This window comes from Onychostruthus taczanowskii, unplaced genomic scaffold (genome assembly GCF_017590055.1).
Source record: "Onychostruthus taczanowskii isolate IOZ18803 unplaced genomic scaffold, ASM1759005v1 scaffold9, whole genome shotgun sequence".
NCBI lineage: Eukaryota > Metazoa > Chordata > Aves > Passeriformes > Passeridae > Onychostruthus > Onychostruthus taczanowskii.
In genome coordinates this window covers 14,305,877-14,325,691 of record NW_024506993.1, presented here as the reverse complement: position 1 = coordinate 14,325,691, position 19,815 = coordinate 14,305,877, and the positions used below count along the sequence as shown (strand labels likewise).

Sequence of the window (19,815 nt, the reverse complement as noted above, 5' to 3'; positions counted from 1 at the left end):
GGCACCCTCCTGGCCCCACACAGGCTGCAGGGAGATGGGGCTGGAGCTCGAGGGGCCCCGCGGCGCTTGGGGACACACGCAGAAAGCAGAGCAGCATCAGTTTATTGGCCTCGTGACAGATGACACCCTGTCCTGCCAGCAAGGGACACCTCCGGTCCCACACCCCCGCCATCCTGGGGATACCCCAGGAGGAAACAGCATCCCTCATGCCAGCTGTCTGTGCCTCCCAGCCCCCCGGACGCCCCAGCCCCTCGGCTTGGCAGGGAAGAGGCGGTGCTCACTTCAGCTGGTGCAGGAAGCCCAGCAGGGCCCGGTGGAAGTCCTCTGGCTTGTCCAGGTAGCAGGCATGGCCAGCACCAGACAGCACGGCCACACGGTGATTAGGGAGGTGCTGGAGGTTCTGCAGGGCCTGGGGAGCCAGGCCAGTGTCATGGTCACCATACAGGATCAGGGTGGGTGTCTTGGTAAGGGGACAGAGAAAACAAGAGCAGCTGTCAGAGGGGTAAATGGCCACCACACTCCCCTGGGGCTGTGCCCACCTCCCTCCATCACCACGGGGGGCTGCAAAGCTGAGGGGAGGCAGGTGCCAGCACCCCCATGAGCTGGGGGTCACAGGTTCCCCTCACTCACCCCAAAATAGTGCCACCCTGCACATCACCCTGCAGCCAGCTGGCCCACGAGGCTTGCCAATAGCCAGGACAGTCCCCAAGAGCCCAAAGACCCACCTGGACTCGCCGGTACTGCTCAGCAGTGTAGTCCTTGGTGCCCACGGGTGCGATGGGCACAAAGCCGGCCAGCCGGTCCCCGTGCGCCAGGACGAAGGGCAGGGCAAAGCGGCCGCTCATGGAGGGGCTGATGAGGACAGGCCTCTGCATGCCCAGCTCCTGGAGAACACGGTCCAGGAAAGCCTTGCGGCCCTGTGCTGTCAGCGCCATCTCCACTGGGGGTGAATCCCCGTAGCCTGGTATGGGGAAGAGGGCATAGGGTGGTCAGGGGGCATTGTGCAGCCTGCAGTGGTCTCTCCTCACCAGGGTTCAATGGCCTGGCAAAAAATGGACCCTTGATCAAGCCCCAGGGTTGTACAGTCGCAGCCATCAATGCCCCAGGACACAGACAAACCCCAGGCACGCTGCCCCAGGGATCACCAGCAGCTACCCAGAGCCCTCCCTGAAGAGATCCAGAACCCAGCAGTGACTAAGGCAAGGGCTGGAGCTGCCCTAAGAGATCAGCTAAGCACAGTGCCATGCTCCTACCGGGCAGATCTATTGCGACCGCACGGTACCCTTCTCCAGCAAGCAGCGCCAGTGTGCCCAAGGCCTCCCACGTCATGGAGGTGAACGCCTGGCCGTGCAGGAGCAGGACATCAGGCCTGCGGGGGAAGACAGGCGGGAAGGGGTTCAGGAACGGTGCCGTGCCCCCAGCGACCACGGGGGCTGGTGAAGACCGGCCCCAGGCCTGCCGCCCCCACTGCCGGCGGGCTGACCCACCTCCCGGAGCCCACAGCTGCTGCGGGAACCTCCCTGTAGAACACGGGGGGCTCTTCCGCAGCCATCCCCGTCCGCACCGTGCCGTTGGCCGCCCGCCAACCCCACTTCCCCTCGTCAGGCCGTGAGCGCCGGGCAGCCGGCAGCAAGAGGTACAGGAGGAAAGTGAGGAGCGCCCCGAGGAGCAGCAGCCCCAGGCGGCTGCGGGCAAGCAGCATCTCCGCTCGCGCTGGAGGAGAGCGGCAGCGCAGGGCTGCGGGACCCCAGCCCCGCTGCTGCGGGGAAACAGGTCCCGGTCCCCGCTGCTCTGCTCAGCTCCGGCCCAGCCCGAGCCCCCACCCGGCCCCGGCCCCGGCCCCGCTCGGCCCCGGCCCCGCCGCCCCCGGCCCGCCGCGCACGGCGCCGCTGCGCCCTCGGGCCCCGCCTGGCGGCAGCCCGCGGCACTACAGCCCCGAAGGACAGAACGGGCGGGGCCCGCAGCGGAGCCCCGGCTCGGGCGATCGGCCGGGGCTCGGCCAAGCTTGGCAGAGCTCGGCAGAACTCGGCTATGTTCGTCAAGGGCTCGGCGGCTCTCGCCACAGTTCGGGCAGCGCTCGGGCTGGGCTCAGTACTGCAGGGCAAAGCTCGGGTTCTGGTCGACAGCGCTCGGCCTGGCTCGGTAGAGTTCGGGTAGGGCTCGGTTTTGCTCGGCAATGCTCGGCTCTGCTCGGGAAAGCTCGGCTTCGCTTGGCAGGGCAGGGGTTCCCGGGGCCGCCCCGGACCTTGCGCTCCATGACGCGGTGCCGCCGTTCTCTCGCCCGCCCCGCCGGTCTTTGGCCCCGGGGCGCGGCACCCCCAGTCCCGTGGTGCGGCGGGGAGGAGGCGAGCGGCGGCCGGCCCCGTGTGCGGAGCAGCAGGTAAGGCTGCAGGCCCAGCGATGGACGGGGAAACTGAGGCAGGGGCGGGCCCGTCAGGCCGCCTGGCACATCAGTGACCCCGGTGGTGCCACCACAGCGAAGATGGTGCCGGTGTGACCCTCATAGCCCTCTTGCCATCACCGGGCCTGGACAGGGCAGAAGGCCCATCAGCCCTCCCGCTCCCACCTCTCACCCCACTTAACAGCCCCCCGGCCCCCAGGCATGGCCACCCCGCGGGTCACCGAGAGCACCGTCACGGTGCAAGGACAGACCCTCTTCTACCGCCAAGCTGACCCAGCCCAGGCAGTGCCGAAGCTGACAGTGCTGCTGCTGCATGGCATCCGCTTCTCCTCCGAAACCTGGCTGCAGGTGGGGACACTCGCCACGCTGGCCGAGAACGGCTACCGAGCCGTGGCCATCGACCTGCCGGGTAAGGTGTGGTGAGCACAGCCCTAGAGACAGGCGGGGTAGCCACCGGTTCGTGGTGCAGGATGGCAACCCCGGTGTCCTGCTGTGTTGTGCTGTGCTGTGCTGGCTTCTCCGTGTCATTCAGGCGGCGTGGAGCCTGACAAGGCCACTTGTGTGTCACGATTCAGGGCTGGGGCGCTCAAAGGATGCTGTGGCCCCAGCACCCGTGGGCCAGCCAGCACCAGCGGCGTTCCTGAAGGCAGTTTCAGAGGCTCTGGACCTGGGTCCGGCTGTGGTGATCAGCCCATCGCTCAGTGGCATGTACTCGCTGCCCTTCCTCTTAGAGCACAGCCAGCTCTTCAAGGCCTATGTACCTGTGGCACCCATCTGCACTGAGAAATTCACAGCGGAGCAGTATGCCCAGATCAAAGTACGGCCTGGAAGGGCACTGGGGAGGTCGGGGAACTGGGAGGGAATGGTGCAGAGGGGACCCTGGCACCGGGGTTGAGCAGGGGAAAGGCCAAACAGGCCAGAAACGCTGTTGCCATTGAAAGAGGAGAACCTGATGATGAAGGAATGTAAATGTGGGGTAATGGGAGGTAAAGAAGGGACAACTGGAGACCCAGGAGTCTGAGCTTCACTTTCCCTTTGTCATGCTAGATAGGGGAGAAGGGCAAGTGACTCCCCTCCAGGGTGTCCCTGGCAAGGAGGAGCAAGTGCCTGTGTGACACCTGCAGGCTCAGGGTGCTTTCCCCCTCTACAGACCCCCACGCTGATCGTGTACGGGGACCAGGATGCGGAGCTGGGGCAGACCAGTCTGAACAACCTGCGGCACCTCCCTGAGCACCAGGTGCTGATGCTGCAGGGTGCAGGACACGCCTGCTACCTGGACAAGCCCAATGAGTGGCACCGTGGACTCCTGGCCTTCCTGCAGCAGCTGAAGTGAGCAGGATGGGACCACAGAGCAGGAGGATGTGGCCAGCCCACCCACCCCTCTGCCTGCACATGCACCCTTGTGCCAACCCAGGTGCTTGGCTGGCACTCACACTGCACTGGCCCACACCAGCACCCACCTCTCCTGAGACCAAATAAAACCCCAAGCTCTGCCACTGCTTTCCTGCCACCTTCCTACTTCTCTTCCACCTTTCCCACCTCCTTCCCCCGTTCCTACCTCCATGGCTGCTGTCCCACACAGGTTTGGGGGGTGACAGCAGGGAAGATGGAGCCACTGAGGGATGGTACATTTGGGGATTGTGGATGGGTGAGTGCCAGCCTTGCTGGAGCCCACCCATCACTTCTGATGGGACCCCCATGAACATCACAAGGTGCCCAGGGAGCCATGTGGCTGTGTTCTGGGACAGGTAGGTCCCCCAAGGTAGTGACATCCATGTCCCTAGCCGGCCAGCCTCCTCTTCATCCTCCTCTTCCTCCTCCTACCCCTCCTGGCATGCGCCCAAGTCCAGGGTAATCCACAGGGGCTTAAAAGGGAGCTGCCAGCCCTGGGAGGCTCCTGCCCACGGCAGCATCCGCCCAGCACCCTGGGGAAGTGGGGAGCGATTTACCCAAAGAGTGGCTGCCATGAACAGATGAGGGGGTGGGCAGGGAGGCCTGACAGCAGGGGACAAGACCCCTGCCTGCCACCTGCCTGCTCTGCCTTTGGTGCTGCTGCACGGGCACTCGGGGGCACAGATGGAGCCAGCAGCAGGGTGCCCCCCCAGTGCCCCCCCTTCCCCAAGCTTGCCTGGGCTTTAGCTGCTTACGCCAGGGCCCAGGAGGATTTAGTGGGGGAGGTAAGGGGAGGGGAGGGCACTTTTCTGTGGGTGCAGGATGCCCGTGTGGGGGACACAAGGCAGTGCCAGGGGTGCAGGAGCTGGTCTCCGCCCTGGCAGTCTGGTAGGACCCCTGTGTGGAGCATCCCTGACCCCCCAGGTGGCTCAGGTCCCCTGTTGCACTCCCAACCCCCCATACACGGGTGCTCCTGCCCCTCCAGGCACCGCCTCTCAGCAGCAGCCCGGGGTGCCAGCGGGCCTTGGGGTGCCAGCTGCCCCATCCCTGCCCGCTCCGGTGTCCTTGAGCCCTCGAGCCCTGCCAGCTGATCGGCTTCCAGGAAAAAAAACCACGCAATTACAAAGAGGGGCGATGTGTGAGCCAAAGGGAGGGGGGCCGGGGGGGCCAGGAATGTCCCCAGCGGTGGCAGATGGCCTTACCCAGGGTGCATTGTTCCTTTTAGTGTCTCTTATCCGCTGTAATAGGATCCCGGAGGGAGGGATGTGGGAGAGGGGAAGAGCGAGGGGGGCCCCAGCGTGGACCGGGGTGGGGGCCGGGGCTGCCAGCTTGGCCCTGGCCTGTCAAGCGGCTCATTGTTCCTGCCCCGGGTGTCACTGGGCGCCGCCGGGGACAATGTGGCACTGAGAGGGGCGGCCGGCGGTGGAGGGACGAGGCGCACGGAAAGGTACCCGCCAGGCCCCACTCCCGCGGGGACCAGGGGGCTCGGGGCAGCCGGGAGGGCGAGAAGAGAGAGGTTTCCCCGGGGACGGGGTGGGGGCTTCCTCCTGTCGTCCCCCCTCCTTTGTCACCCGAAGGTGCCCCGAAGGACGGGCGGCGCCCAGCTTGGTGGCTGTGCCAGTGCCAGCCATGGCAGGTGGCCCGTGCCCATCACCGGGGCCTTTGGCGTCCCTGCCAGCCTGGCTCACCTGGGGGAGAGCCCCCCTGCCCGCAGACCCCCCAGGCGTTGTCTGTGGCAGTGGGGGGACACCCGTGGCCCTGCTGCGTTCCCCCATCCCATCGCCAGCCTCATCCCTCTTCCCCCGGCGGGGTCTTTGTCCCTGGCGGATTCCCGCTGCCATTCATCCCCAGGGGGACCGGGGACCCTGGCCGGCTGCGCGTCCCTGCCGGCACCCCACACATCTCCGGATGCCGCGGGCAGGGTGCATCCCTCCCTCCCCCTCAGCCCCACTTCAGGCTCCCCTGCACCGGGATCGGGAATATTCCCCCTCTCCAGTCTCTCCACCTTTCTCCAGCCCGCGGTAACAGGGGGGTGGAGACGGGGCGTTCAATCCGCGCCGGGGTGGGAGGCATAGCACCTAGGGGCTGCGCCCCCGCCCCCCGTTTCCCTGATGCAGGAGATGTGCTGTAGCGGTGACGAGTCCTGCCAGCACCTAAAATAGCCGCCCCCCCCGCCATGCCCGCGGCCGCGGCCCCAGCCTCAACACGGGTGCTTTGTTTCAAAGCTGCTTGGCATCGCCCGGCTTGCCGGGAGCCAGCGGTGCCGCAGCCGCCCACCCGGGCCTGGACACACAGTAATTGTCCTGCTCCCAGGGGCCCTGGCCGCCCACGGCCACCCGAGCACAGGGTCCGGGGGGCCCTGGGGTGCTCTAGGAGGGGACATGGTGCAGCGGCGTCAGTCAGCAGGCATCGTGGTGTGGTTTGGTTGCGGTGGTCCCCGTCTGGGAGCTTGCCTCAGTGTCCCTTAGGGCTTTGTGCATGGGCACGGGAGGGAGGGGGAGAAAGAAGGTGGCTTGCATAGTCTGTGAGACCACCCAGGCCACCTCTGTTCTCCCCACTCCAGCAGGCGTTTGCAAACAGAACCCTATCCCACAGCCATGATCCACGCGCCTTGCGTCCTCTCCCTGTATCCATCCAGTTCCTGGCTTTGTGCAGGACAGCCTGGAGGCAGCTCAGGCAGACACATAGCAGCAGGTCCCTTTTGGGGGTGCAGGGTGCCCGTGGGGTGCCATGGGGCCATGTGAGCCTCACCTGCCAGAGGAGGGCACAGTGCTGCCTCTGTCTCAGTTTGCCCATTTCCCAGGCACAGGATATTGAAGCTGCAGATCTGGGGGTGGGGTTTAGCTGGGCTTCCCCCCTTTCTGAAGACCACCATGTCCCACAGGCTCATCTCTCCCTCCCGCCATGGCATCACCGGACGGAGCCAGTGGCGTGGGCGGCAGTCCCGAGGAGACAGAGCTCAGCATCACCCTGACCCTCCGCATGCTCATGCACGGCAAGGTAATGGCAGGGGGCCACTGAGGGGTCAGCAGTGCCTAGGGTGAGGGGCCATGCTGCAGCTCCAGCTCCTCACCATGCCCTGTTTTCTGTGCCCTGTTTTCTTTCCATGCTCCCAGTCTCCCCTGGGAACAGCATTCCCAGAAGGATTTCTGTCCCCATCCTAAACCAGGGAGGGGCACATTCCCATGCCCCTGTGTCACTAGTTAAGTCACTCAGTGTCCCTGGGGCAGGGTCTGTCTGTCTGTCTGTTGCCAGGCTGTGGGCAGAGGAGGGATGTGGCATGCAGGGAGCCATCTCCTGACAGTGCCACTCTTCTCTGCCTTTTCAGGAGATTGGCAGCATCATCGGCAAGGTAAGATTTGGGGTCCTCTGTGTTGCCAGCACTTGGCTCCCCTAGACCTGACCACCCACCCTGTTTCTTTACCTGCAGAAAGGAGAGACTGTTAAGAGGATACGAGAGCAGGTAAGGGCATGCTGGTGGGCTGCCAGGTCCTTCTGCCTCTCATGCCTGTACCTGGCTGCTCCCATGTGCCTGCCCCCCCTAAATCCCAGGTGGAACCAGGGAAAACAAAGCAGCACCCCAGGGAAGGCTGCCTGGGGCAGGTGGGAAGGGCAAGGCTCAGGCTCGAAGGCATCAGTCTTCCCCATGAGGCTATCCCTGGGGGAAGTCATGAAGCACAGGGCTTGTGGTGTCCCTAACGGGGTGTGACACTGTCCCCAGAGCACTGCACGCATCACTATCTCGGAAGGGTCCTGCCCCGAGCGCATCACCACGATCACCGGCTCCACCGACGCTGTCTTCCGCGCTGTCTCCATGATCGCCTTCAAGCTGGAGGAGGTAGACAGCCCTCCTAAATCCCTGCCAGGTGCCCCCACACCTGCGGGATCCTGGGGGTCTGATGCTGCATCCCACATCCCTCACAGGACCTGGGAGCAGGGGGCGATGGGGTGTCAGCAGGCAGAGCACCGGTGACCCTGCGCCTTGTCATCCCTGCCAGTCAATGCGGTTCCCTCATCGGCAAGGCAGGAGCTAAGATCCGGGAGATCCGGGAGGTGAGGCTGAGGGTAGCCTGCATGTGGGATCCCCTTTTCCCCTGGGGACACAGAGCCCTGGGTCTGTAGGCTGCACAGTCCCACAGGGGCTGCGGGAGGTGATGCAGGAGAGGGAGCATCACCCTGCAGGTCCTGCAATGGTCCCTGGGGGCTCAGGAGGGGGACAAGGGAGGTATGAGGTGCTGAGCCCTGGCAGGGAGTGGTTGGGGAATGCCAGCATCTCTCTCTGCTTCCTGCAGAGCACAGGGGCACAGGTGCAGGTGGCTGGTGACTTGCTGCCCAACTCCACTGAACGGGCTGTCACGGTCTCGGGGGTGCCAGACACCATCATCCAGTGCGTGAGGCAGATCTGCGCTGTCATCCTGGAGGTACCTGCCAAGCCCTTTGCCCAGCCCAGGAGGCATCTGCTACCCACCTCCCCCTCCCCAAGGCTTCCCTTGCTCATCTGGACCCAAACACCAGGGTTCCCCTGTGTGGAGACCCATAGGACCACCCTGCCTACATAGTGCTGGGGGCTGTGCTCGGCTTGCTGGGGGCATAGGGGGCAGAGGGTCCTTGGGGCTACAGGGGCTTTCAGCTTCATCTCTCATCTCCTCCACCTCCTTCCTTCTGTCTCCAGTCGCCTCCGAAGGGGGCCACCATACCCTACCACCCTGGTCTCTCCCTGGGCACCATCCTGCTCTCTGCCAATCAGGTAAGAGGCCACAGCATCTCCAAGGACATGAGGTGGCCAGGAGGGCAGCCTCTACCAGCAAGGGGCAACTCTGGTGGGCTCAGGGTAGTCTCTCTGCCTCAGGGGGGAGTGACCTGAGACAATGGTTCCCACCTGGCTCCCCACTGATGCCCCATTTTTCTCTCCCCAGGGCTTCTCCATGCAGGGCCAGTATAGCGGGGTCTCTCCTGCAGAGGTGAGTTTGTCCACGTGGCAATGGGGTCTGTGCCCACCAGGATGGGTGCTGCTGGGAATGCCTGTCTTGGGGGGCACTGGGGCACAGCTGACCTCTGCCATCACCCCTAACACCACCTTCCTCCTCTTCGCACTGTCTGGGCAGGTGACGAAGCTGCAGCAGCTGTCAGGGCATGCGCTTCCCTTCGCCCCCCTGGGCCATGCACCCACCATGGTGCCAGGTGAGCATCTCCTATGCTCCCCCGAGGCTGGGTGTGCCCCTTCTGATCCACCCTGATGCCTGGCCCTGATGAAGGGGTTTCCCTCCTCTGCACCCCTTCCAGTCCCAGCCCCCCCAGCATGTCTACCTGCCCCTCCAGCACAACCTTGTCATTGTTTTCCTGGAGTCACTGCACCCACCAGTGCTCCCCAGTCCTGCAGTGGGAGAGCTCCAGCACCAAATCATGACTTGTGTCTATGTCCTGTCCTCCCTTCCTCTCCCCAGCAATCCCTCAGGTTTGTCCCCAGAGTCACTCACCATCCCTGTACGGGGCTGGGGTAGGGGCTACTGAAGAGCTGCCCCTTCATTGCTGACATCCCTGTCTCTCTCTCCAGGTCTGGATGCCAGCTCCCAGAGCAGCTCCCAGGAGTTCCTGGTGCCCAATGACGTACGTATTGGTCTGGGAATGACGAGGGGGACCACAGCTTGTCCCCACCCATGTGGCACTTTGCAGATGCCAGCACCCACTGACCCACACAGTGGAGGCTGCTCCTGGCTCAGCCCATCCCTGCCCTTTCAGCTCATCGGCTGCATCATCGGCCGGCACGGCAGCAAGATCAGCGAGATCAGGCAGATGTCGGGTGCCCACATCAAGATTGGCAACCAGACTGAGGGCTCCAGTGAGCGGCACGTGACCATCACAGGGACCCCTGTCAGCATCACCCTGGCCCAGTACCTCATCACAGCCTGGTAGGTGTCAGCCTGAGGGGGACTCATGCTGGGTGTTAGTGAGGCTCTTCTCCAGCACCTCAAGGCAGCTTTTGGAGGATCCACAGCATCCTCAAGAAGAATGAGGTGGTGCTTTCACATCCTGAGGTGGTAGGTGCAAGACCCATGACTCACCAGATTTGAGGCCCAGTTTTTTAACCCACGGATACATGTGCCAAAAGGGATGGGGTGCACAGTTCCTGCACCCTAAGCTTGTAGTGGGACAACCACTCTGTCATCATGGTACTCACCATCATCCTTCTCTCTTTCTTCCCCAGCTTAGAGACTGCTAAATCTACCTCCCAGGTGCCACCAGGCCCTGGCTCCATGGACCTCGGCATGGGCTTCTCCCAGCCCCTCGCCCCAGGCTCCGGTGCGGCTCTTCCTGCCGTCGCCCCAGCCCCCCCGGCCCTGCTGGGCACCCCCTACGCCATCTCCCTCTCCAACTTCATCGGCCTGAAGCCGGTGTCCTTCCTGGCACTGTCCCCATCCTCCGTAGCAGGTCCCAATGGTGGCACCACCACCTACACGACCAAGATCTCGGCAGCCAATGGCACCAAGAAAGCTGACCGGCAGAAGTTCTCGCCCTACTGAACCCCACTGGTGGCTGGACCAGGGGGTCCAGGGTGTTACACAGTAGCAGGGACACCTTCCTGCCACCCACCCTGACCTCAGCCTCTGCCAGGTGCCCCGTGCCCCCCACCCCAGGGAAGGAAAGGGTCTTCTTGGTGGTGATGCCTGCTGGAGGAAGGGGCTGTTTTGTTGCCTGCTGTCCATCCCAGCAGCTCTGTGCCCTCCTGCCTGATTTTCTGCACAGAGACCATGTGTCCTAGTATTGGGTGGGGGGGCTGTCCCTGCTGGCCTAGGGTCCCTTCTCCCAGTGCCCTGTGCTGGTGTGGGACCCCTACTTCCTGCTCCTCACCCTGCCTCCCCTGCCATCCTGCTCATGCCCACACTCCATCTGGCACCCAAAAGCCAGGTCCCACTGGATGAGGACTGCCTGGCCTCTCCAGGAGTCCTGCTTCCACTGGCTCTGGTGGGGGCCCTCCCTGGGCCACCCTGGGGCAATCGCCTCCCAGCAACCCCATCCAAGAGCCAGTCCCTGCTGGCTTGGAAATGCTGTATATATATGAGTCTATATTTTTTCCTCCTTTGTAACTTATCAATGGTTTAATAAAAAGATAAAATTTACAAGAAAATAGCAATAATAATAATATTCCCCACCCTGGGTGGAGACTTCCCCCAGAGCAGGGGTGGTCCCAGCTCCTGGGTACTTGGGTGGTGGCTGGAAGGGCATCCCTGTGTCTAGGGGGGGGATGCTGGCCTTCAGCCCCATCTCTCTGGGGGTCTTCCTGGAGCCCCTCCCTGCCACAGGGCAGTTAGAGAGGCCATGGGGCAGTTTTCCCTCAGGTCTTCAGTTACTGCTGGAGTAGAACATCTCCAACCCACCATGCCAACACCATCCTGCCTTTGTGGGCAGGCAGAGGGTGATGGACCCCTGCAGCATTACCCAAAAGGGTCCAGTCCCCTTTCTAGCAGTGGGGACCCTATGAGAGTCACCAAGCCCTTCAAAAGCAATGAGACAGAAGAGGAACAGCAGGTCCTGATCCCCTCTGGCTGCTGCTGCCCTGGGGCAGCCCTCACAGCCACCCCCCACCACCCTGTGTCACCATGTCCAACCCAGCGTGCCCTTGGCTAGCAGCCCAAGTTGGCTGGCACATGGCACTGCTGACCAGGCTTCAAACTGGGCAGCTGTATCCATAAACAGCCTGGCACAGACCCCCAGAGAGCCAGTTCCCCCCAGGGTGGTGATCACTGCCAGCTGAGAGGGACAGAGGGCATGGCCACTGGCATTGCATGCTGCCATGCCAGCAGGACAAACAGTGACACAGCCAGAGCCAGCCCTGTGGGTGTGTCCCCCTGATCAGTGTCACAGAGAGCAGAAGCTCCTCCAAACAGACATTAGTTTTGGGTTAAACAGCCAAGGATGGAAGTCTCCATCCTGCCATCCAGGCTCAGCAGGGGCTCGGGGCCCTGGTGTTACTGGTGTTAGTGGCATTAGCTGGAACATTGCTCCTGGATAGAGTGCAAGGGACATCGGCCCTTCCCCGCTGGCCAGGCGTGCTCCACTGGGGCAGTGGAGATGGAGGGGTCCCGTCCCCTGCCCCTACACACTCCAGGTCTTGAGGAGAGCCCATCCCTGGAACTGGGCTGTGCTGGTGGAGCCAGAGACAATTCCAGCCTGCAGAAGAGAGACGTGACTTCCTCAGATCTGCTACCTTCTCCCAGCGGAGACACCATCTTTTACCGTAAGCTCAGAGAAGAGGTAAAACCTGCACAAGGACTCCTCCAAATCCAAGAGATTTGGTCCAGGCAGGTCTGATGGGTCCCTGGAGGTCTCTTGCCCAGCACAGTGGGACAGAGCCTCCTTCTCAGCTGTTCTCTTCGGGAACTTGACCTGGGGTGGGGAAGCCCGTTGTGGTCTGGTCCAGCCTGTTCCTGGGGCTGGGGCTGATGCAGCTGGTGTGGGTCTCCAGTGTGCAAGTTGCTCTCTGGAGGAACTGCAAGAAGTTTTCCTGAACAGAAGCCTCTGAGATGGAAAGACAGAGCTCCTGACCAAGTTGATGGTTAAGACAGCTGCGCCGGAGCCGGGCCAGCTCCTCACGGATTTGGCGGTTCAGCAACCCGTAGAAGAAAGGATTAACGGCAAAGGAGGAGTAGGCAATCCAGCTGACCACCATCTCCCCATGCCCACCACCCACAGTGCCAACAGTGACAGAGGAGTGCAAGTGGAAAGCAAAGAAAGGCAGCCAGCAGCACAAGAATTGTCCCACAATGAGGACCAAGGTGAGGATGGCCTTGTTGCTTCCTAGAAGGCGATCTGGGATCAGCCTGGGCAGCATCAGGATCCTGGCAGTGAGGATGGTCACTTGGCTGGCAATGGAGTCACATCGGTGTCTGGGTGCAACTGCCTGTGCTGGCACAGGTGCCTGCTGCAGGGACGCAGTCCGGGCCACGCGGTAGATGCTGGAGTAGACAGCGAGGATGATGATGGTGGGCAGAATAAAGCAGGTGATGCTGAAGAGGATCACAAAAACCTTCTTGTGGGCCCCAGGGCTCCAGTAGACTGTGCAGCGGCTGGCACTGGTGGCCCCATTGCCATGAGGCCATGCCACTAGTGCCAAGACAGTGATGAGAACAGACTTGACCCAAATGAAAACCACTCCAGCCACGGCCAGCCTGATGGTCATCTTGACCTCATACCTCAAGGGGTGGACGATGTAATAGTACCGCTCCACACTGATGATACAGATGGTGAGAATGGAGGCACTGATGAAGCAGATGTTCAGGAATATCACGGCCTTGCACTCAGCAATGCTGTAGATAACCCAGTTGAAACAGGAGGAGCTGGAGATGATCCCCAGGGGCATGAGGAAAATGGCTGAGAGGAGATTGACCACACAGAGGTGGCAGACAAAGATGAACTTCCTGAAAAGGGGCGTTTTGAGGATGATGACCATCACCACGATGTTGGCCACCAGGGCGGTGAGGGTGAGCAGGATCATGCAGAAGAGGCCCACCACCTCCTGGCCAATGGAGTGCACGGGGATGGTGAGCAGCTCTAGGCTGTCCGTGGTGTTTGACCCCGTCCAGCTCGGCATCCCCCTCCAGGCTAAGCCAGCAACTCTGGTGCCTGGGCAGCAAGGGCTCTTCTCCTGTGTCCCAGAGAGGGTAACCCCACCACAACCATGGCTGGTACCTTCTTCTTGCCTGTTGGGATCAGGAGCCAGGTGTGAAGGGAACGAACCAAAATGGAGAAGAGCCATAGAGAAACACAGAGACAACTAGCACACTTCCAAGGTGCTGAAGGAGGGAGAGGTAGCCAGTGAAGTCGTATCACCCTGGCTCTCCCAGAACTGCCACCCAGGCTGTTCCCAGTCTGGCCAGGGATAGCATAGCTGGGTCCCGTGGGCACCCATGCCAAGCTGACACCCCATCCCCCCTCTTCAATGGCACCAGTATGTCCTGAGGTGGGACGGCACAACTTGCCCGTCCCAACCCTCTTGCTCTGGCCACAGGGGACCCCAGGGTGGGTGGGATTCAGCGCACCTTTGCTCCTGGGGAGGTGGGTGATGCTCCTCTCCTCACTGGGGTCCTGCTTGCTGGTGTTGCTCCCGCAGCAGAACCGGGGCTGCCGGCCCTGTGTGAGGCCACGCTCGCCCTTCCCCGCTCCCGTCACCCGCTCGTCATCCTGTTTGCCTGCAGCCTGCCAGCTGCGGATGGCACCAGCTGTCACTCCCGGCGCTGCCTGCACCCGTGGCAGTCCCACGGGGACAGCTGCTGGGTCCTAGCAGCCGGCGGGGGCTCAGGGAGGGGGGATCGGGGTTCCTGAGCCCTGTGCCCCCCCAGAATGGCCAGCCACTGCACCAAGGCTGGTCCTTCCACAGGAACACCTCAGCCCTCAAGTTCCTTGGGCTCAAGGGACAGAGCTACAGGCAGGTCTGCAGCAAATCATCACCACTGGCACAGGGTATCAGGGTAACTGATACCCGGGGCATCAGGGTAACACAGCTGGGAGCTGCCCTTCCCTGGCAGCCTGAGCAGCCGGACATGTGCTCAAGGGGCACACGTGACCGCAGAGAAGGGCTTGGCATGGGTGCCAGGCTGGGGCAGGACAGCAGACATGGCATGAGGATGGCACTAGAGGGAGGGCAGGCACTCGCCCTCAGGATGGATGGATGAATTCCTTAGTGCCCAAGAACAGCAGCAGATCTTGCTTATCCTCTGCTGCTCTGATGCCACAGGGTGGGCATGAGCCGTGTGCCTTGCTAAGGTGATGAGAGCAGCTGGCTCTCAAAGACACCAGCTTTCATCTGAAGGCTTCAGCCCCTCAAGAGTCACCCATGCCATCCCTTTAGGGACCCACTGACACCCTTCCCCTACAGCACACACGCCTTGCTGGGCAGGAAAGTGAGAGCACCACGCGGTGCAAGGCACAGTGCTTTTATTCACAGTCAAAGCAAGCTCAGTCCCCATGCCAGCCTGTCGCTTGCCAAGCCCCAGGTGGGGTGGCCAGAGTCCAGATCACTGTGCTCTGGGCTGGTGGGTGTCACCTCCTGGTGCTGGGCCAGGGCCGTGGTGCTCCCAGGCACCCTCAGAAGCGGAGCTGGACAAGGTAGCGGATCCGGCACTGGCTTTCCTTGTAGATGAGGTACTCGCTCTGGCTGAAGGAGGAGTCCTTGTAGGCGGGCATGGGGATGGGCTTGCCCTGGCACACCAGCACCTTCTTGCCATCCAGCAGCACCTCCTCATCCTGTGCAGGATCTGGGCCAGAAGACACCCCAGCACCACATGAAACCTGAGATCTGGCCTCTCTCCCCCCTGCCCTGTGTGCAGCACAGCCCCAGAGCTGCCACAGCCCTCCTGCCCCCAGCTCACCTGGCTCTGTCCGGCCACAGGCCAGGACACTGTCATAGCCAGCAGGTGGCTGACACAGCGTGGGGTCATCGCAGGTGATGCGGTAGGGCTTGCCCAGGGCCACCTCCGTCAGGAACATGATGCCAACATTCTTAGATGTACAGCCCACTGCCATGGGAGAAACGGATGGGAATGATAGCACCATCCCTGGTACTCCCATCTGGTTGTGCCCAGGCCACGCTGGAGCACAAGGACCAATCACCATGGCAAGGAAGGGGCTCGGCAGGCCCACAGCTGCCTGGCAGAGGGTATGCAAAGGCAGCCAGGCTCACACAGAGCCTGTGGGCATCACAAGCAGCCCAGCCCATCCCAGGACCCTCACCATAGCAGGCTGATTTGCTGTTCTCTGAGGCAAAGTAGATGCCCTTGCCCACGCGCCCGCCGGAGTGGGGCATGATGCGCAGCCCGCTCTTCAGGATGGCCGCCACCACTGCCACGTTGGTGCCATGCCACAGCAGGCGCCGGTGCTCCAGGAGGTCATGGGCCTTGAAACGCTCATCCTGGAGAGATGCACAGCTAAAGGCTGTCCACAGAGGGACACATGGGTGCCCAGGGGTGGAAGACTGCTACCCACCTCCCCAGTCCAGTCCCAGTGCCTGGCTGGAGGGGCAGGAGACTGGGTGTCTGTTTGGCCCTGGCCAGCTGGGCTGAATGCCCTCCTGGGTGGAGAAGCCCTACAGCAATCCTGGGGTGCAACCATAACTTCCCCAGTGTGACATGGGGAGAATCACCTCCTCCTCACCTCACCATCTCGGGCCACCTGCCAGATGTTGAGGATGTGGAGTTTGTGCCCAGTCTGCGTCACATAGGTCTGGATCAGCTGCCAAGGAGGAGGCAAAAATGCTGTGTCACTCCAGGCAGCCATCTCAGCAATGCCCACGGTCCCCCTGGGACAATAGGAACCTTTGGGGTGCCCACAGGCCTGACATAATTGTTTCCCATTATGGGACACTGTGGCACAGGCAGTACCTGGTATTCCCGGGAAGCTGGGTCAAGCAGGGAGAGTTGGCAGCACAGCAGGGCGTAATCCTGATCCAGTGGGTGGGCAACTTCTTTCACCTCCTCCTCCTCCTTCTCTTTCTGTGCCTGCAGGCTCTGTGCAACCTCAATGTCAGCCAGCACCTAGCAGGGGCAGAGCAGGGACATCCTCAGCACCAGTGCTGGGCACTGTGCTGGGGGACCAGGGCAAGCCCAGCCTCCTGCCAGCAGCTCCTGCCCCACTAGGAGGGGATGTCACATACTACGTGCTCTGGCATCTCACCAACAGCATGTCCTTCTTGGCACGCAGCAGGTCAGGGGAGTTGATGGTGGGTGGCCGTGCCCGCCCAAAGTTGTGTGGGACGATGGAGTAGAAGCGTGAGGAGAGTTCCTCCAGGCGAGTGGCCTGGGGGGGCTGCTCCCTCAGCGCTGCCTCCAGCGCTTCCAGTGCCTCAAAGCCCCTCGCAATCTGCTGCTTGCTCAGCTTCCCCAGAGGCATCTTCTTCACATCTACCGGAGAGGACAAGGTGAACCCCTCCACCCCACTGGTCCTGCAGCTAATTCCAAGAACCTCCAGTATCACCGTGGGCAAGTGTGGGCACCCAGCATGGGGTGTCCACAGTCCCATCAGGCGCCAGGATATCAGAGGGAATGCTCTAAAATCCACCAGCACCTCTGCTCCGTTCACCTCCTCGCCTGCACCCCCCAGATGGAGCCCATGCCAGCCACCAACCCACCACCTCCTACCGATATTCATGGTCTGCATGGCATCCCGGAACATGTCACTGCTGAAGATGAGGGACACCAGCTCCTGTGTGGCTCTGTCCAAGGTGCAGGGCAGCACTCGCTGCTTGCAGACCCTGTCTCCATCCACGGCATCCACCTGCAGACACCCACATCAGCTGTGGGCCTGCACAGCACCAGGGCTGCCCACCTCTGTGAGGAGAGCCTGGTCCTGGGGCAGCAGAGCAATGGGCAGGTGCTGCCTCCACTTTCCATAGCCGATGCTACCCACAAGGCCATGTTTCTCATTCAGGATGCCCTCCCACTCCATTTTAACCCATTAGCCCCAAATCTCTGCCAGCAAGCTGTTTCAGCAAGCACACAGACGCCCCTCAAAACCCATCCCATCCTGCTGACCCTCTTGGATGTCCTGGTGTTCAGTGGGCCAGGAGTGCAATGAGGACCATCCCACCATGGTGACAATCTCCCAGCACTCACCCTGAGTGTAGCCTCCACCTCTTGCCCAGCCCCTGGCTGCACCTCAATGAGCGTGTACTTCCCTGGGTGAGCAACAAAGTTCTCCCTTGTTGCCCAGCTGTTCTTGGTCTTCTCTCGAAACTTCTTCTCAAAGTCCTTCTTGGCAGCTTCCAGGGAAGCACAGGGCATGAGGTTGGACTGGCCTGCCTCTCCCTGGCAGTGGACAGCAGTGGTCAGGACCTCCCCTGCATCCCTGCTCCACCGGCCCCATGCCTGTGGAAGCAGGCAGGCAGGAACAAAGGGGGGCTGTGATAGCAAGGCTGTGGGGCAATGATCAGGAATGTGCTAAGCCACCAGCTCAGGGAGACACCCCAGGACACCTTGCTGGGCTGTCACACTCACATTCACTGCAGGGACAGGTACCACGTGCCCCAGACAGGCTGACTATGTTGTGTGGGGAAAAGTCCTTAAAGCCCCCCCATTAAAGCACTATAGCAGGACACTTGGGTGCTTGCTTTGGGACAAGGGACCCCCAGGTTCACCCTCAATTTTTGGGGCTCTGAAGGCAGGGTGGGGACAGCTGAGGTGTGGGGGATGAGCGATGCCCGGGTGGACTCACCACGCGGCCCCAGCGGCTCCAGACACTGTAGCCACTGTCATGCTCCAGGAGCTGGATGATGTAGAACTTGTTGTTGTTGGCACTGATGTTGGTCTGGTTCAGGGTGCAGTCATAGTCCTCATAGACCTGTAGTGAGTGACATGACCTGGGCTGGCACCTGGGAGCATTCCGGGAAGGAGAGAATGCAGAAATATCCCAGCGGGAACATGCGGGGTCTGCATGGAAAACTGGGGCTGACCCTGTGTCAACAGGACAGGGGCTGGTCTGAGACTCCCCAAGCTTCCCAGCCCTGCCCCTCTGAGCAGCTCAGCCCTGCTCTCACCCGGGCACCCGGTGCTGTGCTCAGGGGGCACAGCCCATCAATTCTGGCAGGCGGCTTCTCCTTGGGAGCAGTTTTCAGCGTTGCCAAGGTGGAGCTCCAGGTGTGGTCCTCCTCTTCTACTTTCGGTTTCTTTTCCCTGCTGTCTGGCTGCTTCGAGGAAGAAGCTTGGCGCTTGGAAGCCATGACTGAGCCCCCCTGCTGCTGCCGGGTTAGCACAGCCTTAATCCCCCAGAAAAACCCTTGGAGACAGCAGAGGGAGAGGTGAGAGATGCCATGCTGCCCTTCTGGGAGAGTTTAGTACGCTCTGCCTTGTTTTCCCTTCACCTTCAGCCCACAGCAGGGCTGGAGGAGGGGATGGAACCTCTGCCCACAAACTGTCTCAATCCTGTCCCTGTGTTCAGGGTGGGTAGAAGAGCCTCTCAGCCCCCTTCAGCCCTTGAGGGACCCCAAAGTGGAAGGAGCCCAGTGACACAGAGCTGAGGGGGAGCACAGGGGAGCTGTGCCCCCACCTCCCCTCACCAGGAACCCCCAATCCACAGGAGGGTGTCCCCAAGGCTCGGCCAGCTCTGTGCCCCCAGGGACAGTCAAGAGGAGAAACAATGCAACGACATGCCTCCAACCTCCCCCCCCCCCCCCCCCCCCCCGGCTGCTGTCAAGACCGGGGAAATGCTTTGATTCGGGCAGGAGGGGGCTCGCACAGCCCCTGTGTGCTGTGGCCCCTGCCAGTCCCGCTGAAGAGGACAGCGGTGGGGACAGAGGTGCAGGCAGCAGCCGTGTCCTACCTGCTCCCGCTGCCCAGGACTGCCTGCGAGGAGCTGCCGGGAGCCCTCAGCAGGCCGGGCAGCCTGCCCAGAGGAGAAACTTTTTCCTTAGGCAGCGCCCATGGATGACAGCGGAAACAGCTGTGACGCCTCCGGGCAGCGCATGCACCCTGTGACAGACCTGCCTGCTGCTGGACTCCACTGCCTGTCTGTCTGCACTGCCTGTCTGTCTGTCTGCCTGCACTGCCTGTGTGTCTGTACTGCCTGTACTGTCTGTCTGTACTGCCTGTGTGTTTGTACTGCCTGTGTGTCTGTACTGCCTCCACTGCCTGCACTGCTTGTACTGCCTGTACTATCTGTACTGTCTGTCTGCACTGTCTGTCTGTACTGCCTGCAGTCTCTCTGTAGACCCTGACTGCTCTGTGCTGCCTTGTCTGCCAAGCAGTCCCTGGATGAGGTGTGACCCTGACCCCACCCTGCTCTCCAGCCAGCCCCACTCTGCCATGCTCTGAGATTAACAAAACTTCTTGAAAAAAATAAAGATGGCACCATTTTGAGTGTTAAATATCTTTTCCTGGGTCTCAAGCAAACTCTCAGGGCTAAGGTCAGACTGCATTTGAATGTGGTTTGAAGGGTTCTTGGCAGCCTCTGCCTGCTCCTGCCAGCACTGCCGTGCTCCGAAGGGTCCAGGTCCAGGCAGGAGCAGTTGTGCAGGAGCAGGGACTGCTGCTGGTGTC

At 61.9% G+C, this 19,815-nt stretch overlaps 5 protein-coding genes across 9 annotated transcripts; 2 read left to right on the top strand and 3 right to left on the bottom strand.

Annotated features, from left to right (window-relative positions):
- Positions 1-73: 73 nt before the first annotated feature.
- On the bottom strand, positions 74-1,865 carry ABHD14A (abhydrolase domain containing 14A). The gene is made up of 4 exons (XM_041425760.1): positions 1,488-1,865; positions 1,254-1,369; positions 726-961; positions 74-460 (listed from the first exon to the last, which is right to left on the bottom strand). Exons 1-4 carry the CDS (start codon positions 1,700-1,702, stop codon positions 278-280), a joined length of 750 nt encoding a protein of 249 aa, XP_041281694.1. The 5' UTR covers positions 1,703-1,865; the 3' UTR covers positions 74-277.
- Positions 1,866-2,201: 336 nt separating this feature from the next.
- On the top strand, positions 2,202-3,899 carry ABHD14B (abhydrolase domain containing 14B). Of its 3 annotated transcripts, none has more exons than XM_041425763.1 (4): positions 2,202-2,380; positions 2,586-2,810; positions 2,977-3,218; positions 3,552-3,899. In XM_041425763.1, the coding sequence occupies exons 2-4, from the start codon at positions 2,603-2,605 to the stop codon at positions 3,732-3,734; spliced, it is 633 nt and encodes a 210-aa protein (XP_041281697.1). In that variant the 5' UTR covers positions 2,202-2,380; positions 2,586-2,602; the 3' UTR covers positions 3,735-3,899. The 3 variants fall into 3 exon arrangements, with proteins under 3 accessions (XP_041281697.1, XP_041281695.1, XP_041281696.1); XM_041425762.1 differs by having other exon boundaries at positions 2,203-2,380; positions 2,601-2,810; XM_041425761.1 differs by having other exon boundaries at positions 2,202-2,810.
- Positions 3,900-5,116: 1,217 nt separating this feature from the next.
- Positions 5,117-10,834, top strand: PCBP4 (poly(rC) binding protein 4). The gene is made up of 13 exons (XM_041425757.1): positions 5,117-5,240; positions 6,678-6,793; positions 7,122-7,145; positions 7,224-7,256; positions 7,515-7,631; positions 7,718-7,846; positions 8,086-8,214; positions 8,466-8,540; positions 8,710-8,754; positions 8,899-8,974; positions 9,348-9,400; positions 9,533-9,702; positions 9,999-10,834. Exons 2-13 carry the CDS (start codon positions 6,698-6,700, stop codon positions 10,312-10,314), a joined length of 1,263 nt encoding a protein of 420 aa, XP_041281691.1. The 5' UTR covers positions 5,117-5,240; positions 6,678-6,697; the 3' UTR covers positions 10,315-10,834.
- A 1,318-nt stretch (positions 10,835-12,152) lies between these two features.
- On the bottom strand, positions 12,153-14,031 carry LOC121347243 (probable G-protein coupled receptor). The gene is made up of 2 exons (XM_041425759.1): positions 13,831-14,031; positions 12,153-13,491 (listed from the first exon to the last, which is right to left on the bottom strand). Exon 2 carries the CDS (start codon positions 13,380-13,382, stop codon positions 12,153-12,155), a length of 1,230 nt encoding a protein of 409 aa, XP_041281693.1. The 5' UTR covers positions 13,383-13,491; positions 13,831-14,031.
- A 677-nt stretch (positions 14,032-14,708) lies between these two features.
- Positions 14,709-19,223, bottom strand: PARP3 (poly(ADP-ribose) polymerase family member 3). Of its 3 annotated transcripts, none has more exons than XM_041425754.1 (11): positions 19,100-19,223; positions 18,318-18,556; positions 17,996-18,121; positions 17,398-17,589; positions 16,924-17,059; positions 16,460-16,686; positions 16,168-16,320; positions 15,941-16,018; positions 15,521-15,698; positions 15,160-15,306; positions 14,709-15,045 (listed from the first exon to the last, which is right to left on the bottom strand). In XM_041425754.1, exons 2-11 carry the CDS (start codon positions 18,498-18,500, stop codon positions 14,876-14,878), a joined length of 1,590 nt encoding a protein of 529 aa, XP_041281688.1. In that variant the 5' UTR covers positions 18,501-18,556; positions 19,100-19,223; the 3' UTR covers positions 14,709-14,875. The 3 variants fall into 3 exon arrangements, with proteins under 3 accessions (XP_041281688.1, XP_041281690.1, XP_041281689.1); XM_041425756.1 differs by having other exon boundaries at positions 18,318-18,515; positions 19,100-19,214; XM_041425755.1 differs by having other exon boundaries at positions 18,318-18,518; positions 19,100-19,209.
- Between the last annotated feature and the right edge of the window lie 592 nt (positions 19,224-19,815).

What these genes read in the sequence shown, in the direction of transcription:
- PARP3 (XM_041425754.1), bottom strand. Translation starts at nt 18,500, where the DNA reads ATGGCTTCCAAGCGCCAAGCTTCTTCCTCGAAGCAGCCAGACAGCAGG. An exon ending in CATGCAGACCATGAATATCG is followed by an intron (nt 16,687 to 16,923) that starts GTAGGAGGTGGT and finishes CCTCTCCGGTAG; the next exon opens with ATGTGAAGAAGATGCCTCTG. An exon ending in CAGCTTCCCGGGAATACCAG is followed by an intron (nt 16,019 to 16,167) that starts GTACTGCCTGTG and finishes CCTCCTTGGCAG; the next exon opens with CTGATCCAGACCTATGTGAC.
- LOC121347243 (XM_041425759.1), bottom strand. Translation starts at nt 13,382, where the DNA reads ATGCCGAGCTGGACGGGGTCAAACACCACGGACAGCCTAGAGCTGCTC.
- PCBP4 (XM_041425757.1), top strand. Translation starts at nt 6,698, where the DNA reads ATGGCATCACCGGACGGAGCCAGTGGCGTGGGCGGCAGTCCCGAGGAG. An exon ending in TCTGCGCTGTCATCCTGGAG is followed by an intron (nt 8,215 to 8,465) that starts GTACCTGCCAAG and finishes TTCTGTCTCCAG; the next exon opens with TCGCCTCCGAAGGGGGCCAC. An exon ending in TGCACCCACCATGGTGCCAG is followed by an intron (nt 8,975 to 9,347) that starts GTGAGCATCTCC and finishes CTCTCTCTCCAG; the next exon opens with GTCTGGATGCCAGCTCCCAG.
- ABHD14B (XM_041425763.1), top strand. Translation starts at nt 2,603, where the DNA reads ATGGCCACCCCGCGGGTCACCGAGAGCACCGTCACGGTGCAAGGACAG. An exon ending in CGTGGCCATCGACCTGCCGG is followed by an intron (nt 2,811 to 2,976) that starts GTAAGGTGTGGT and finishes GTCACGATTCAG; the next exon opens with GGCTGGGGCGCTCAAAGGAT. An exon ending in AGCAGTATGCCCAGATCAAA is followed by an intron (nt 3,219 to 3,551) that starts GTACGGCCTGGA and finishes CCCCCTCTACAG; the next exon opens with ACCCCCACGCTGATCGTGTA.
- ABHD14A (XM_041425760.1), bottom strand. Translation starts at nt 1,702, where the DNA reads ATGCTGCTTGCCCGCAGCCGCCTGGGGCTGCTGCTCCTCGGGGCGCTC. An exon ending in GCAGCTGTGGGCTCCGGGAG is followed by an intron (nt 1,370 to 1,487) that starts GTGGGTCAGCCC and finishes CTTCCCCCGCAG; the next exon opens with GCCTGATGTCCTGCTCCTGC. An exon ending in GGTCGCAATAGATCTGCCCG is followed by an intron (nt 962 to 1,253) that starts GTAGGAGCATGG and finishes TCCCCATACCAG; the next exon opens with GCTACGGGGATTCACCCCCA.